The 17,534-nt window shown below is 63.2% G+C and overlaps 1 protein-coding gene across 3 annotated transcripts in view; it reads right to left on the bottom strand.

The window, feature by feature from the left end:
* The window catches only part of GRAMD4 (GRAM domain containing 4), a 75,812-nt gene that overhangs the window by 34,802 nt on the left and 23,476 nt on the right, over positions 1–17,534 (bottom strand). For all 3 annotated transcript variants that reach the window (XM_043562932.1, XM_043562933.1, XM_043562934.1), the window contains exons 2-3: positions 6,511–6,721; positions 2,672–2,792 (exon numbers count right to left, since the gene is read on the bottom strand). In XM_043562932.1, the coding sequence (XP_043418867.1) occupies positions 2,672–2,792; positions 6,511–6,721 (332 nt within the window). The remainder of the gene's footprint in view (positions 1–2,671; positions 2,793–6,510; positions 6,722–17,534) is intronic.

Below are 17,534 nucleotides of genomic sequence, written 5' to 3'. Positions count from 1 at the left end.
GGGGCACGGGGACTTGAGGTTTAATGGGCACAGGGTTTCAGTTTCACAAGCTGACCACACGGTGACGGCCGTGTGGCACCGCGAACGTGTCAACACCACGAGCGGTGCACGTCAAATGGTCACGATGGCAAATCTTGTGTTGTGTATATTTTATCACAATTTTTTTATTTTTTTTATTTTTATTTTTTCAACGTTTTTTATTTATTTTTGGGACAGAGAGAGACAGAGCATGAACAGGGGAGGGTCAGAGAGAGAGGGAGACACAGAATCGGAAACAGGCTCCAGGCTCTGAGCCATCAGCCCAGAGCCCGACGCGGGGCTCGAACTCCCGGACCGCGAGATCGTGACCTGAGCTGAAGTCGGACGCTTAACCAACTGCGCCACCCAGGCGCCCCATCACAATTTTTTTTTAAAGGAAAAAAACGAAAACCCCAGGTATTGGATGTGAATTCGAATGATCTGTGTGAACTCAGGACGCCCTATCTCTGCCCACTGGAAACATCTAGAAACAGTGACAGCAGCGAGTATGCCAGAAGGCTTATTTAGCTTCTAAACACCACTCTCGACCGAAAGGAATCAGGAGAAATGGCTAATTCCAGGACGGGGGCAAGAGATGATGAAGAGCCTGGAGCATCTGTCACACCAGAGAGCTCACGGAGGAGTGACTGACGTCGAAAGGACTCAGAAGCAAAACCGAAGCACCACCCAAGGCCCAGAGGTGGGTCTATCTGGGCACCGACGGGTAGCAGCGATTCAGACACGTCAGCTGTGTTTAAGGCCATGATCGCATGAGGACAGCAAAAAACCCACAAAAGCCCAACACCCTCGATGGTCACCTTTGGGAGATGCTCTAAGTAGGGAATCAGCTCATTATTCTGAAAACCAGACAACAAAGGAAAAAAGTTCAAGCATGTATCCTGCCTCTGCTTACATGAACCATCCCCGGGAGCAACCAAGTAGTTAGGTTTTCAGAACCACGTCGGTGAGTAAACGGAGGACGACGGGAGGGGTCGGGAATGACCATTCCGGAACGTCCAGGGCATGGCGGATGGAGGCCATGACAGCCAAGGGCGGAAACCACCTCAGGGAAGCCGCCACCGAGGGAGTCCTCCCAGAGAGCGCCCCGTGTTGAGTCCACGGGGACACCCTGAGCAAGGTCCAGGGCGGAGGCCCCGCCAGAGCTGGCCTGGTTTCCTCCACGAAGAGCAGAGACGCAGACAACTGGCAACACAAGAGCCTGGAGAGATGCGCCAGCCGCTCCACGCGGGGCCTGGGTGCCGGTCTCAGAGTTGCGGAAAAACCGGCAGACGGTCGGGGAAATCTGAGCTTAGGACGGGGGTCTGACGACATGAAAAGTAACCTGATGTTTTCAGTTGTGAGTATCAGACTCACGGCTTTCGTTTTTAAAACACGACGAGCTGCGTGCTGAAAATACAGACGAAGGATGGGAGGCTGGCGGGAACCCGCCTGCCGCAGCTGCCTCTCGCTGGAGCTGACGGTGAGCGCGTGAGATGCTCTACCTCTGTGTCTGTCTGAAATGTTCCTAGTTCAAAACGAGTGCCCACAGCTGCCACCCCACAGCTATCAAAACTGACACGGACGGTTTCGCGACGTGAGCTACCCAAGAGTAAACCAGAAGCTCTTTTGGGAAAACACTGAGGCCGGACCCGAGGGCTCCCCACCACGGCTCAGACACCTGCTGTCAGTGCAGGCGAGGGCCCCCACGTACTGCAGAGCAGGGGCGCCCACGGCTAGAGCTCAGTGGACACTCAGTGTGTGGACCCCGAGGGAGAGGTGTCCGTGGGCCGGCAAGGGCACAGCCGCTGGGTCCGGAGCGCGGAAGGAGACGGGAAGGGAGGGGACCTGCCCGCGGACCCTTCCTCCTGGACCCGGTGGCTCCTGGCCAGGAGGCCGCGCCTTCCTCCCTGTATGGTCCCGGCAGCTGTAGCTGCCGCCGCGGCATCAGCCATGGAGGCTCCACGTGGCGCAGCAGGGTCACACGCGTGGGCGCCGGGGCGAGTGTGCCTGCTTCCGACCCCTCGCCGGCGAGAGGGCTTCCCCGGGGAAGGTCACCCTCCCCAGCCCTGCGGTTCCCGTCTGCAGAGCAGGGAGACAGAGGGAGGCGGGACGTCCAATGAGATCGTGTGTGCCAGGACCCGGGAGACGCCTCCACAGCAGTTTCTACCACTGCCACGCAAGAGGCCACGGCTCGCGGCAGCGGGGAGGTGTGGTTAAGCTCGCCGATGGCCCAGATCCCGAGGCGTGCGGCCACCTGACGGCGAAATCCTCGGGCTCCCCCTCCCTCCGCGATGCGACAGCAAACAGACCAGAGTGGACAGTCTCGGTCTCTTCGCCAGGCTCTGACCCGTTGTGAGCTAAGTGCTGGAAATGATGCACCACATTCCCTGAAAGCATCAGACTCTCCAGGGAGCCTTTTATCCCTTCCCGGTGGCGCCCCCCTCACCCCCGAGCAACAACATTGCGGCTGCGCGGACAAGAGCTCGGGTCTTAGTGGAGCAGCAGACGGAGCCTCAGGAAGCCCGTGCCCACGGGGCCAGGCCCGTCCCCACCACGACCGAGCCCAGGGACAGGGGTCACGGGGCTTCCCCGGCCCAAACAGCCTGTGCGCTTCTGCGGGACGGCATCCTCCCATCCCCCCACCGGTACTCACGTAAGAAGTGCTTTTCCAATAAGGCGATCTCCAGGTGACCTTTGATCTCATTTAATCGGTCAAACTCTGTCCGGTTAAAGTCCTGGACTCCTGCAGCCATGATGAGGGTCCCCGGACCAGCCTACGAGAGATACACCGAGACTCAGAGGAGCCGCCTCGAGGCGTCCCGCGTGCACGTCAACTGGTTCTCCGAGGGGTACCCTGAGGACCCCTCATCTGCAAGGGCCAGGCCCACAGAGCCCCCGGGAAGACAAGGAGGGCCTCTGCCACGAAGCGGGTATCCCTTCACCTCAGCTTCACCTGCCGGTGGAAGGGACATCTTCAGCTGCTGGTGGAGCCCAGGCGAGGTCAGCTTTTAGAAAGGATTAAAAAAAAAAAAAAAAAAAAACCCACAATGCTAAGCCTCTTGACGGCCACAGCACTCGGGCTGCAGAGGGAAGGAAACCACAGAAACCCAGGCCGGCCAGCGCGGCACCCTCCGGGGAGGCGGGTGAGCCCAGCCACGAGACCTGTCCCCCTCGCGCCCCAGAGCTGGAGTGACAGGACTCCGGGCCGGCGGGGTGGGCACGTCCACGCGCCAGGCTGCGTAAAATCTGCAAGAATGGCGGCTCCCGAGGCGAGCGAACTCCAGACCGGGGCCTGTCCCGTTCCACGGAGGGCTAATTAAAACCACCGCCTGACGTCCCCAGGGGTGCAGGGCAGGCTCCGGTTACAGATGACCGCGGCCCGCTGCCACTCGCCCAGGGGCCTGGCACGGTGGCTGCTCGCCTCCTGCTGACGGGAGGGGAAGGGGAGCAGGGCAGGCCAGCACAGCCAGGCCCCCGCCCACCGGGCGCACAAGGAGCGCTCGGCTCACACACTGGACCCTTCCACTGTCGCCCCCACAGCTGCATCCTGACGCTGACCTGGCCAGAAGCAGCAGCCGTGCGTCCCCCGCGACGCGACGGGGGAGGATCGGACTCTGGTCCTGGTCTCCGTGAGCCCCCTCCAGGCTGGGGGAGGGTGGAAGGGGACCCACAGCCCGGACAGGGCTCGACAGGCCTCGTGACCCCTCCTCCATTGACACAGGCTGCCTGCTCCAGGCCACACCCCAGCAAGGAGATGCTGACGGTGGGAGGCCAACGGGTCCCGTGGCTGCCCTGACACTTGACCTGTCGGGACTTTCTCGCTTCTGGGGCGTGAGTCCCCCTGCTGACCTGCACCCCCCACGGCCTGGCAGCAGTGGACACGGGCATTGGGGATACTTCCAGCTGCCCTGCCACGAGGAAGAAGGCGCATGCCTGACCCACTCACCCTGCAAACGAGCTCGTCCCTCCCCTGCCCGCCCCTCCCCCTCCCCCTCCCCCACCCCCATGACGGCCAAGGCAGCAGCCACACAGCGGAGGGCAGAGGCTGGCCAGGAGAGGCGGCTCCGCACCGACGAACGCTCGACTCCATCCTATCCGCCAGCTCCTCCCCACAAGCGAGCAGGACGACCCCCAGTTTATGGGGCCATGTCTGAAATGCTGTGATGCGGGTCAGGCTCTAGGATGCTGGAGTCGAGGCCGTCCTGAACTTGCCCTTGTGGTTCCAGAATCCCTACAGGGCCCCCTCGGGTCCAGGAGAGCCAGGGCCCCTCAGGGTGTGGGGCAGACCGAGCCGGAGCCCAGTGGACGGCAGGAACGGGGAGGAGTGGCTCCGGGGAGCCGAGCGGCTGGCCGGGAGCACCGATGGGGACGGTGGGCCGCAGGTCTGAGCCCCTCTGCGAGCCCCTTCAGCCGACCCCTTCTCGGACCCCGCCCCCCCCCCCCCCGCCCACGCCCTTGCTCTCAATCACCACGTCCACTTGTCTCCTCTGCCCGGGACACGGAGCGAGAGCAGCCAGTCACAAAAGGGCAGGTGCTATAGGCTTCTCTCACGTGACGTCCCTGGAGGAGTCGCGCACAGAGACAGAGCGGGTGGGGTGGGTGGGCGCCAGGGGCTGGGGCACGGGTGGGGACAGGGCTTCAGTGTGGAGAGACGATGGCGGTTCTGGAGGCGGACGGGGCGGGGGGGGGGGGGGGGTGACATGCTCAATGCCGGCGAACAGAACACCCGACCGCGGCTAAAATGGGGAGTTCTACGTTAAGTGTGTTTTACCACAGTAAGAAACCTCAAGTGAAGAGAACAAAGTCTAAGCACGGAGGTGTCCAGCCTCCCTCACAGCAAGAGCCGCGCCATCAGAGCCCCACTCTTCACCCGTCAGGCCGGCAGAGCAGAAAGCCTGAGGACGCCCCGAGCCGGTGACAGGCATGGGACGTGGGCCCCCTCAGGCGGCCGTGGGAACCAACTGTACCCTGCAGGAGGGCGGCCTGATCACAGCCACCGGGACGACGGATGCCGTGGACCCAGCACGCCCACCTGGGGGACACGGGGTCACGGGTCACGGGTCGCTTCAGTGGGGAGAGCTTCACGTGTCGATGGCACAACCCTCATGGGAGCCCAAGCCCAGCGCCCCCGCCACGGACAGAGTCCGGTCGGCTGTCTGTTCACACAGCCCCTGTGCCCGCCACCCCTCAGACCTCCCCGCACCCTCAGACGTGACCTCAAAGCAGGGCACGGGCACGGCTGGGTCCCGAGACCCTCCGCACCATCGGCCACCACCCCCACGCAGGGGCCGTGCTCTAGGGTGAGTCCGGGTCTCTCTGCAGACAGCACCCAGGGCAAGGCGGCTGCCGCTAAGCCCCAGCAGGATGGACAGACGGACGGAGCACGGAGCCAGAAGAGTGCTCTGCAGGATCCCTGTCACACCCCAGGGTGAGCTCAGACCCGCGCGTGGGGACTCATGCTCCCAAGGTGCCCCCGGCACACTCGACCCAAAGACCACCGTCGGAGCCGTGGCTCCCGGCGCCCGGGGGGCACGGGCCAGAACGGGGGACACACCGCCTTCCTTGCAAGACAAGCCCGCGGCGCTCTGCATCACGTGTACCAGGAGACAAGGCAACAAGGGACCCTGCGGCTGGAGGAGCAGCTGGGGACCGCGGCCCGCACCCCGGCAGAGGCTCCCCTCCCGGCTCCGCAGCGCCCGGCCCACCTGATCAGGCAGCCCGGCTCCGAGTGAATTATTCAGTCCCGCCAGGAGCGGACTCGTAGTCCCCGCTCTGGTCTGAGGCATTAATAATAGAAGGAGCCAGGGAGGACGCGCACTCACAGCCCACCCCTGGAAAGGAAACTAGCTCGGGCGCTCAGAGGAGAAGCCAGCAGGCCGCCAATATGGTCCCCCATGCCGGGCAGGATGGGGAGGCCTCAGGCAGCGGTGCCCACGACGGCGAGCCCCGCCATCACACCTGGCCAGGGAGCCCGCCCCAGCCCCCGAAGACACACAAGCTTCCAGAAGGCGGGGCCCACTCAGGCCTAGTTCCCACCGTAGCCACGCTGTCTAGCTGCCCCACTAAAGGGCACCCTGCTGACGGGCCCACGGCGGCCGATGAGGACCCAGCCTGGGCTCGGCCAGCTGCCGAGGGTCGGGAACGTCAGGCTGGGGTCTCTGCCTCACTTCCGCACCAGAAGTCGGCCAGCCACCCAGAAAACCAGTGAGGAAAGAAAAGAAATCCAGCTGCTGGACAGACCCGTGGTGAAGGCAGGCTGTCTGATCCTCAATCGGCGGGGGGTATGAACCCCGGGGCACTGAGGGCCGTTCCGGGACAAGATGAGGACAGAGGGGAGGCCAGCCTGGGCAGGACGGGGCTGCCGAGTGCACGCTCTGCTTGGCCACCTGAGGTCGGGGGATGGCCCCCAGGCCTACACTTCCGGACACAGGGACAAGGCCAAGCAGAGCAGGGGACGTTCCCGCTGCCAGGAGGCCCGCACAGCATACTCACAGGGTCCCTCAGCTCCTCGCTGTCCCGGGGCGAGGTCCGAGGTATTCTCAGGGGAACTTCATCTCCGCATTCGGTGTCCGAGGCATTTGGAGACTCTGCTAGATCGAGGAAGTCATCTCTCTTGTGACCTCTGAACCTGATTTTGTCCAGCCTCCTTAGCATGTTCAGCACTGAGCCTCTCTGCTTTACCTTAACATGACGGTCGGGGTCCCTGCAAGAGAAGGGGGGAGGCTCGGTCACTCGCCTGCCGGCCACCTGCCCACATGGCACGCCCACCAGCCTAAACACACGGTTCTCCCACACACACCTCGGTCCCGTGGCCAAGCCCTGTCCTCAGGGAGCGGTCAGTCTGGCTTTTCAAGGAACACTCGGGGCCCACCGGCTCCCACCTTGCACCTACCAGCCTGGGTCCCTCCATCACCCCCACTCAGCTGGCCAAGCTCCTACCACTGCCCCCGACCGACATTACCCCCCACCATGTACCCCACAAGACAGGAGGAAGCCAAGTCTGTCAGCAGGACCTTCCCAGCCATAATGACGGCCAGCCTGGTGCATGGGAGGCCAGAGACCCTGGGTCTCATCAGAAGCCCTCCTAACCAGCCAACCATCAAGGACGCGGTCAGAGCTGTGGCTCCACACGCTGCCCAGACAGAAGCAGACACCCGAAAACCGCTAGAATGCTCGGCATTAGGGCGTCTCAGTGGCTCCCTTCTGAACCCAGTGGGGCCCCGGCTTCGTGTCCCCCGGCTGGGCCTGGTCCCCTCACCCAGGTCACCACCCAGGCTGCTCTGTATGCCTAAGGCACCTTCCCGCTCGCCTGGGCAGCCCTTGCTCAGCTTCCAGAGTCGGCTCATTCTTGCTCAGAGAGGTCGTCCCACACACAAGGGCTGGTCAGGAGCCCCGCACTCACCCGCCTGCCTCCCCAGCACGGCCCCAGCCCACAGACTGCCCGCCAGGCTCCTCCAGCCGGGAATGACGGCAGCAAAGACCTGACCTGGGGGGTCACACCGAGGGAGGACACGTGTAAGTTCAGACCCACGCACTCACCCGGGGACGGACGTGTCATGGGGTGCCCCACGTCTCTGTGCCGTGGCCAGGAAAGGCAAGGCGCCCCACCAGGACCCCCAGGGACAGAGCCAATAGCTCATCTGCACGTCCAGCCGACCTCGCTCCAAAGCCTACAGCAGAGGCCACAAACGCCACCGAGTCCCAATCACACAGCTCCTGGGCCATGAGGCCTTGGGTCCCTGCGAGGGTGGGGGCCTGGACAAGACTGCTGCAGCCTGCTTTGCTGCTTACCACCTTTCTAGGCCCCGGCTCCGCCTCTGAGACAGGAGTGAGAGCAGTAAGACCAGAGAGTTCCAGGAGCTCCAGACCAGAGAGCTCCGGGGGCTCCAGATGACGCACCCCGGGAGCCTGCCGCCGGCCCCAGAAAACAGGCCAGCACCCCCAGGCAAGGCGGGCAGGGAGGGGGCTGAGCAGCAAGGAACCCGTCAACTCGGCCCGGGCTGTCCCACTGGGGAAATCTCACGGAGAAGCGCAACGCGGGGAGAGGCGCTTCCTGTTTGGGACCGTTTGATATGGAGCAGGCGCAGGGCTGTCAAAGGGCCCTTCGATCACAGCCCCCCACTGCCAGGGGCCCTCTGCCCCCTCGGCAAGCTTTCCTGCCCTGAACAGGGGATGCCAGCAGTGGGGCCCGCAAGGGCCCAGCCGAAATGGACCAGACCTTGCTCTGGTCCTCGAGAACAGCGGAGGCATGTGGGGGGGGGGGGAGGGGCCGCAGGGGCTCCTTGCAGTCTGCCTGGGACACTACAACGTGGCCCCGTGTGGCCCTAGGGGCAAAAGCCACAGGACACACAATGCCCAGTGCCCCCAGGGACCCAGGGGAGCCCAGAAAGGGCGATGGGGGCCATGGGGGAGGGGCAGCACTGCTCCTCTGGAGGGGTGGGGGGGGCGGCCACCTGGACAACCAGCTGTCATGAGCACCAGATGGATGAAACGGGTGAATGAAGGAAAACACACACACACACACACACACACACACAAACACACAAACACACACACACACCTGAAGAAAAGAGAACTTCGTGCTGACCAAGTCCCTAGAGTGGGGTAACAGTCTGTGTAATAGAAATGACAAAAATAATCACAGAGTAAAAGAATCTGATAATCAACTGGACAAAAGTAAATTTCCACTTGCTAAAAACAATGCAGTGGGGGGGCGCCTGGGAGCCTCAGTCAGTTAAGCGTCCGACTTCGGCTCAGGTCATGATCTCACAGTTTGTGGGTTCGAGCCCCGCGTCGGGCTCTGTGCTGACGGCTCGGAGCCAGGAGCCTGCTTCGGATCCTGTGTCTCCCTCTCTCTCTACCCTACCCCACTCACACTCTTTATCTCTCCGTCTCTCTCTCAAAAGTAAATAAAACATTAAAGAAATTAAATAAAAATGCAGTGAAACAAGGGATACGTGTAGCAAATGTGGTGTGCTGAACGATTACTATCCTTGTCCTAAGACTGCTTAAATAAACGGGCAGAAGTTCCAGGACCCTGGTCCACAGATGGGCCAATTCCCCGGGCAGAGGAATTCACAGCAAGAGGAAATCGACCACTCCTGGAGCAAAAACCTGCAACTTCACCAAAAAGGAAACCAAAGCCACTGCACGCGGCAGAAGGCAGCAGGATCCGTGCACAAAGACGCCCTCGGAACCAGTGACTCCGTCTCCAGGGCAAAGCCAACACGTGGGGAGAGTCTCACCCTCAGATCGAGTTGTGACCCAGCAGCCCTGCCCGCTACCCACCCGCCCCCAGACGGGGCAGGGCAAGGAGTCCTGGACCATCACGTGGGACTCCCACAGGACACCATCCCCGAGTGACACAGGCAGCTGTGACTGCCATCCCGGTCACCGTGAAGGCAAACAGCTGTCCAAAACAACTAAAGGGGACACAGGACCCTGCATTAGGTTTATGGGCCCACAGGCGGTTTGTAAAACCTCCTTCTCCAAACGTCCTAGGATGCTTTCCTATTGCTTTTTTTTTAGGTCCATTTATTTTGCGAGAGGGCGAGCGAGCAAGGGAGGGGCAGAGAGAGAGGGAAAGAGGGAGAACCCCAGGCAGGCAGGGCGCTGTCAGCACACAGCCCAACGCGGGGCTCGAGCTCATGAACTGTGAGAAGGTAACCTGAGCTGAAGTTGGGTCGGACGCTTAACTGACGGAGCCACGCAAGGGCCCCATTTTTTCAGCTCAGAAATAAAAACCTGGGTACGGGAAACGCAGCAACGCAACACCTACTCCCTTTCACTCCAAAAAGACCGGCCGGACTCCTCGGTGTCGGGGGACAGTGGGGTGCGGAGGCTCGCGAGCCGGGACACCTGGCTGACTTCTGCCCGGCGGAAAGCGGTCGGGCCTGCTCCTGTACTCCTGGCACGGCTCTGGCCGGGTGGGCTCTCTGTCTGGGGCTCTCTATGGCCCCTGAAGCTGGGGCTGCCGTCCTTCCCGGTTCAGCTCCAGCAAGCTAATGAGGCGGGGACACGAGGACAGGGGACAAAGCACCGAGTGTCCAGCCCGGCACCATCGGAACGCAACGCACGCCTGGGCCCGGCCCCACACGCTGGGCTAGCCAGGGCCACATCCCTCCAGCCGCCAGCTCAGCCCAACCCTGGGCTCCTCCTGCTGGCTACTCTCGTCAGCCTGTGACGGGGGGCGGGGGGGGGGGTCTAGACACACAGCCCATCAGAGAGAGGGGCTCCCAGAGGCCCACTCCCGTCCCCGTCGCCCTGCTCCCCCAGACCCCTTGGGCCCCTCGAAGAACCAAGCACCCGCACTGCTGTCAGATCAGGACCACAAGCCGTGACTCCCCAGCCACCCCAGCGGGGGCCGGCCCAGCCTGTGAGGGGACCCCACCGTGTTGCATCCCTGTGCCGGGCCAGAGCGTAGCCAACCCCACCCCAGGACGGCTGACCGCACCTCAGTCACACCTGCAAGGTCCTAGTCCACGTAAGGTCACGTTCACAAATTCCGGTGGACGTGAATTTGGGGAGGACACACCGTGCCAGCCAGTACACCCCCCCCCCAACTTTCAGAGGAAGACAGAAAACCATTATGGAGCATCGTCTCAGACACAGACAGGAGGCCAGATCTCGGACACCAAGTGTGACCCAGAGGGAAGCTTTCCACACAGAGCCAGAGTCGAGCGGGCACGCTCTCGACGCATCTTACCTGCACCTCGCGTTCCCCACGTGTCCCCAGCCCCCCAGCTAGCCCCCCACTCCCCAACCCTGCCTTCTACAGGCACCCGCAGGCCACCCCAGGCAGCTCAGGGCAGCTCCTGTGAGCCCACCCCCCCCCGCCCCCGCCCCCTCCCAAGGCAGACCAGGCGCTCAGCGGGACCTGCTGCCCCCGGCCCCGCAGCCCTCGGAGGGAACACCTCTCTGTACCTCCGTGCAGAAGCAGGCGCCCCGGGAAAGGACCCTGGCCGTGGCCACTCCAGACCCCCGCCCAGAGCCGGGACGGTGTGCAAGGGCCCTGTAACCGTCTGCCCCGGGAGCAAGCACGGGGCACCTGGTGCCGTGGTGCAGGGCGGCGGGGCTCGCCCAGCTCGAGGCAGCACCCACCAGGCCCCGCGCCCTCCGCACAGGGGACTGAGTCCGGCCGCGCCGGCCCGAGACACAAAGCACGCTGCTCTGGGAACCCGATGAATGCCTTCTGGACACACAAAGGCGGCAGTGTCTAGGGAAACTGGACTTGGAAACCACAAAGGACTTTATTTCCCTTCCCAGCCAAGGTTTTTTAAACGGTGGGTCCGGGTCTCCGGCCCCGGCTGCGTCCCCGCCATCCCGCCTCGACACGCGGTGCGCACCGCTCCCCGGCCTGGCTTCGTCTCCCGGGTTACCTGGCGGCTCTCCGGCCGATCCAGGGATGAACTGTGTCCACTTTCCCACAGGATGCAGGCCCGTCCCAAGCCCCATTCCTGGGGAGCCCCAGACATGGAGAACTGGGCGCCTCCCCCCTCCCCGCAAACCAGTCCCAGAGACCGCCTGGCCCTCTGCCACGTCTCCATCCTCTGGGAACACGGCCCCAGACTCCTCGGGCGGAGCGGCCTGGGGCGGCCGCTGTGGACCCCGAGGCTTTGCAGGGGGAACAGGAGGGCCAGGGAGGAGGTGCGGCCTCAGGTGGGTCCCAGTCAGCATCCCAAAGCCTCACCCCCAGAACCCGGCACCCACACAACTCCTGCCCGGCCCTGCGGGGCCCTGTGCCAGGCCCTCCGGGGAGGAGTCTGAGGCCTGAAACCCACAAGGCACGCAGGACCACGGACGCTGCCCCCAACCCCGTGCCAGGCTCACGATGTTGGCTCGCACCCATGACCCCCGGGTTTCCCCAAACTCAAGGCTTGTCTGGGAGCCACATCCCTCACCCCCGACGAACACCTCGGTCCTGCCAGGCTGGGCACGGTCGGTGAGACCCCAAACGCTCCTGGGGTCAATACCCAGGCGTCCTGCCCCAACCCAGCACCCGCCGGCCTCCCTGGGGGCTCTGCTCTGGCTTGTCAGCGGGGCACCTCGCTGGTAGCTCAGCTCTGCCCGGCGCCGCACGGAGCCGCCTCCCGCTGGACGCTGTCTACGGCCACCAGCTGCTCCAGGCACGACCTGGAAGGAGCCCCCAACCTTGGGATCACCCCACGGCCACCTGCAGCCAGCACGGCCCCCCACCTCCAAACTGGGCCACACACGCGTGTGCCTCTCCACCCCGGCCCCTCCCTCCTCCCCCGCTGAGACCCCGCTCCACGTGGCAGGAAACCAGAGCCCATGGCATCCCGCCGGGGGCCCTCCCGGGGCCTCCCCGGCCCAGCCCTTGGGGGTCCTCTGCCGCCACATTTGCTCCTACTGCTGGGCCCTTCTGGCTCGGGGGTGTCTCCATCCCAGTGCCTTTTTCTCCAAGTAAGAGCCATCACCCCATCTGGTTGGGGGTCCCGGAACGCCCAGCTAGCTCCCTTGTTTGGGATCTGTGTCCCCAGCCGCACACTGTCAGCACGCGGTCCCCCCAAGGGCAGTGGCAGCCACCGCCCTCCAGGGGACACGCCAGCCGCAGACAGCGGGTCTGCGGGTTGGCCTCGGCAGGGCTGGCACGTGCCAGGGTCACACACGCTCATCCGGCAAATGAAGGAATGATGGGCAAAGGTGGGGCCGCGCCGACGGGGCTCTGAGTGCCAGGAAATCCGGGGCCTTTCGCTGGCTCCAGGCCCCCCAGCCACAGCTGCGAGGAGCTGTCCCCCCACAGAGCCCACAGAGCAAAGGGCCGTCCTTGGACTCTGCCTAGGAGCCCAGCCGAGGCCCTACCGAGCTTACGGCCCCTAATCCGTGAACGCCTGTGGAAAACGCAATGCCAAGGCTTCAACAACCTGGGTGTTTCCACAAGGTGCGGGGGAAGGGAGGCCTGAACGTCTTCCTTGGCGAGCGTCTTCCGGGACCGTCCGTTCCCACAAAGGTCAGGCCGAAACCATGGTGTGCATCAAGCCCGTGGACGACCGACGAGGCCCACGTCCTGCCAGCTCGGCGACCCTGACGATCACCTGGGGAGGGGGGGGGGGGGCGCGGGACAGCGGGAGAGCCGGGAGGGCCCGATGGGCGCTGCCACACCCTTTTCCGCGACCTGGGGTCACACCACGGCGTGGATGGCGCAGGACTGCGCAGGGAGTGGCCCCGGGGACCCGCGCGTGGAGACGAAGGTCAGGCGACTACGAGGAAGTAAACGGATACGAGGCTGAGCGGCTCACGCTCACAAGCAACGGTAAAACCCGCGGCACTCTCGCCGGAAAGCCGCGTGGCCAGCGGTGCTCATCGACGCTCCCCCGGATCTTCCCCCAACCCCCACCCTCGGCACAAGTACGGCTCCCACAGGGCCGACGGCTGGCGATTCTGTTTGCGTTAACAAGACGAAGGTGCAGACGGATGGCGCATCGGAGCCTCACTTGTTCGTCTGCGACGGGGCGAGGGTGCTCCCTGCTGACGGGGAGGGCAGTTCTCTGGAAGAGGAAGATTTCCTCGACCTCTGTGTGCCATTCACGGTGGGCGGCTACGCCCGTCACACATTCACCCCACGTTTTCTCCGTCGCTTCGTTAAGCCTACACTCGTAGCAGGTGCCCGCTTCTGTGGCGTGGCTGCTTCCGCCGTGGCCGTTTTCAAGCCACCAAAGTGACACGCAGGCCTGAGTGCAGGGCGGGGGTAGAAGCCACAGCCTCTGCCACACAGCATCTCCACCACCCAGACACGACAGACACACGCCACCCCGGGATCACACCCGGTAGTGAAAGCAGTGACGTGGGGATGCCCGGGCGGCTCAGTCGGTTGAGCGTCTGACTCTTGATCTCAGCTCAGGTCACGATCCCAGGGTCCCTGAGATCCAGCCCCGCGTCGGGCTCTGCAATGTGTCGGCACAGAGCCTGCTCGAGATTCTCTCTCCCTCATTCTCTGCCCCTCCCCACCCAAAACAAATACACGTTTTTTAAAGTAGTGATGTAATTCAGATAGGAGGGATTTCAAGCACTGAATAACTTTGTCAACGTATCCAACTGTACGTTTACGTGAGCTCCCCAAGTCCCCCCAACGGGACAAAGGTAACAGGGTGCCAGCGAGCTGCCAAGAGCTGCTCCAGTGCCCTGTCCTGCTCCTTCTGCCTCAAGCTGTTGAGGTCACACAAGATCGGGGCTCAGTAAACACGAGGCCACACAAGATCGGGGCTCAGTAAACACGAGGCCACACAAGATCGGGGCTCAGTAAGCATCATGGAACTCAGCACTCCCACTTACCCTTCTTCCCCAGCAGGGCCCAGCGATGGAGGCGAAAATCGGGAGCCAAGGTCAAAATGCAAAAACTTCCAGCCCAAGAGGGTTGAAGGGACCAAAGACAGTCCTGGAAAGCGGGACCCAGACAGCACGCTCACAGGGCAGAGGGGAGGGGAGCCCCAAAGCGCACCCCACCGAGGCACGTGGGGCGGGCCACACCCCACTCACCACCCCCGCCATCCCAGCCCCCCTCGGGTCACCAATGACCAGATGTCAAGACCTCCCCGGGGCCCCTGGGACCCTGCCAGGGACATTCCTGCTGTCCGAGCCACCACCAAGTGACCACCTCACTCTTCCCTCCCCTGGCTCCGCACCACCTGCCCGCCCAGCCGCGCGGCTCCCGGCCCCAGCGACGTCACCCCTGCTCGTGCATCCCATAGCACACTCGTGTGGGGGCACAGTGAGGGGGCACGCGCCCGTCCGAATTGGTCCCAACTGTCCTACGTGCCGCAGACGTGGAGAACCCACCGGGAGCGGGCTCTGTGCTGAGCTCGGACCCGAGCTGTCTCTCCTCACCATCCAGGCAGGGACAACACCACCGGCCACGGCAGCGTGCCCACGGGTGGGTTACCCTGCCTCTGCCGGTGCCCGGCTCCTGTGACTGTGAAGGGTGCGAACGAACTCCCTTCTCAGAGCACTGCCGGGCATCACGTTCAGTCGTGCCCGGCAGGGGGAAGCAACCCCGGGAAAGCCCCAGGTCCCACTCTCCAGAAACACACTTAGCAGACGTCACTAGCCCCACACCTCCGTCCACCTCCACGTGCACCACTGTCACTTCACCTTCGGGGCGCTGCGGTGACGTCCCCATTTGGAAGATGAGGGTAAGAGGCTCCAGGACACCCGAGACCCCCCAGTCAGCGGCTTCCACGCCCCCACCCCCGACAGGCAGGAGAGGGAGGGGCAGGTGGTGGGTGAGCAGAGACCACACGCGGTGGGAAGCCAGGGCCACAGTGCCCGAGACTCCAGCAAGGGTTCCGACCCGGCCCCGGGGAACGGCAGGCGGCCGATCAAGAGAGGGCGCGGCAGCCCCCCGCCCCGCCAGCACTCCATCACCAAGGCTCAGCCCTGCCACCTGCCCTGCACAAAGCAGACCCCCGCCCTCTGACCCCCGCTGGGGACCAGCCCCAAGGATCGGGGGTGAGGTGCACAGAGGCAGGGCCACTCAGGTCAAGACCTGCCCTCCCTGGGCTTTAGAGTAGCAGGAAGAGACAGGTGTGAGCCAGGCCCATCCGGGGGCCCATCTCCAGGCATTTGGGCCTCAGCCCAGGTGCACACAGCAGAGGACCCGGACAGCCCCAGGCAGGGGGTCAGAACACCTCCCGTGGAATGTTCACAGGGCACTGACACAGGGAAGGACGAGCCCCAGGCCTCCTGTGCACCCCAAAATCTGTGCAGGGCCCCAAATCTCAGGCAAGAATGACAAGCTCCCATATCCCAGGTGTCATAGATCCCAGTCACAATGCTGAAACAATAGTTCTATTGTTAAACCAACTGACAGAAGGAGAAACTGAGGCTGGGGAAACAGGATGAGAGGGAAGTGGCACATCAGAAACAGAAACCAACCTCACTGGACTCGAGAGCCTGTGCTTGCCCTAACCCCAGATGGGCCCAGCTATCCAGCCCTCCCTGGCACATGCCTCTATTAATGCATCCCTTACTGCAGGACAGCCCACAGGCCCCTCTGCCTAGGAGACCGAGTGGGGAGCCTGACTGAGTGGCCACACAGATGTTTATTTAAACAAAAGCCAGCAAAAAAACCTAAAGTTTAGGAGCAGGTAGACAAAAACCTCTGTGTTGTGTAAGCAAACAGAATGAGCTACTAAAAACGCACACAGATTTATTTCAATTCCCTCCACTGTCCTTAGCAACCAGGACCTGGGAAGACCCAGCCAGTGAGGCTGCCGGTAGGAACCACCTTCCAGATTCCGGGCACCAGTCATGACTTCCTGCCATGGCCCTGGCCCAAGTTCCTGAAAGCAGAAAGGGGCGTGGCTCGCAGCTGTTTGCAAACGGGCTGTTCTCCAACTGCGTTTCACCACTGAAACACTACAGGCGACACGCGTGGGGCGGGCAATCCTGTTCTGTAAGGGGCCAGGTAGGAAATGTCTGGGGCTCGGCGGGCTGCATGGCCTGTCAGAACTTCTCAACTCCGCCGTGCCACCGGATGGGTGTGGCTGCAGGCCAGTGGGCTAGGTTTGGCCACGGGCCATGCCCTAGCGTCCCTTGTCCTAGGGCGATGAGTGCCCAGCAGACCAAAAACTCTCAAAACGGTCACGGTACTTACTGGCCCAGTAGCGGGGTGCCCGGGCCCTCCCTAAGCACTGGGGTCCCATTTCCTGAGCATCACACACTGACTGGTGTGTGTCCCCATCACCATCCAGTCTTCTTAAGGAAAGAGGTGAGGGGTGAGGGGCCATCCATGGCGACACTGGGGCAGCCTGGGCGGTCTCTAGACGAGATCTAGAAGGATCTAGGTGAGGGAAACCGACACGTCTCCGTGCACCTGGGTCGGGTGCCGGGGGCTTCTCCCCCGTCCCCCATATCCCTCCTGAGGCAGCGGGGCTGGCTGGAAGGACAGCCAGCTGCGAGCGGCCACCAGCCAAAAGCACTGACCACCCCGGAAGGCCGCCCCCTGGGTCTCAGGGCAGTGTCCCTTGCTCCACAGTGACAGAGAGCACAGTGAAAACTCCAGGAGCCAGCCCCGGGCCCCGGCTCCCGCCTGCAACATCCAGTCCACGCTTCTGACTGTGCACTGTCCCCTCCCTACACGAAGGCTCTCCAACCGCCGTCCCTCACTGTCCCCTCCCCAGAGCAGGAGACCGAACAGGGCTGTCACCTGGCCATCACCTGGTGTCACCTGCTTCCGGGTGGGTGAGGTGCATTTTAAAGAGCTTCCGAGTCCTCAGGCAAATCCAGCGCCAAGGTAAACAGCCCTCAGGCGAAAAAGGCACCTGTCCAGAGGCAGCTTTGTTTTTCTTGTTTCATCTCGGCTCCCCCAAGCCAGACCCCTCCCCTGCAGACCAGGCCCCGGGCAGTTACGCGAGGTGTCAAGCACCCCATGCCCCAAAAGGTTTTCCGTGTCTGACAACACACAGCGAGAAGGTGGAACCCGCGTTTCCTGCTCAGCCAGCCCAGAAAGGCTCACAGCCCTACCCGGGGCAGGCCTGGCGCAGACGTGCGGGCTGGCA

Source organism: Prionailurus bengalensis, chromosome B4 (genome assembly GCF_016509475.1).
Source record: "Prionailurus bengalensis isolate Pbe53 chromosome B4, Fcat_Pben_1.1_paternal_pri, whole genome shotgun sequence".
Classification (NCBI taxonomy): Eukaryota; Metazoa; Chordata; class Mammalia; order Carnivora; family Felidae; genus Prionailurus; species Prionailurus bengalensis.
Note: the sequence above shows the minus strand (reverse complement) of the source record. Positions and strands in the feature narration are given on the sequence as shown.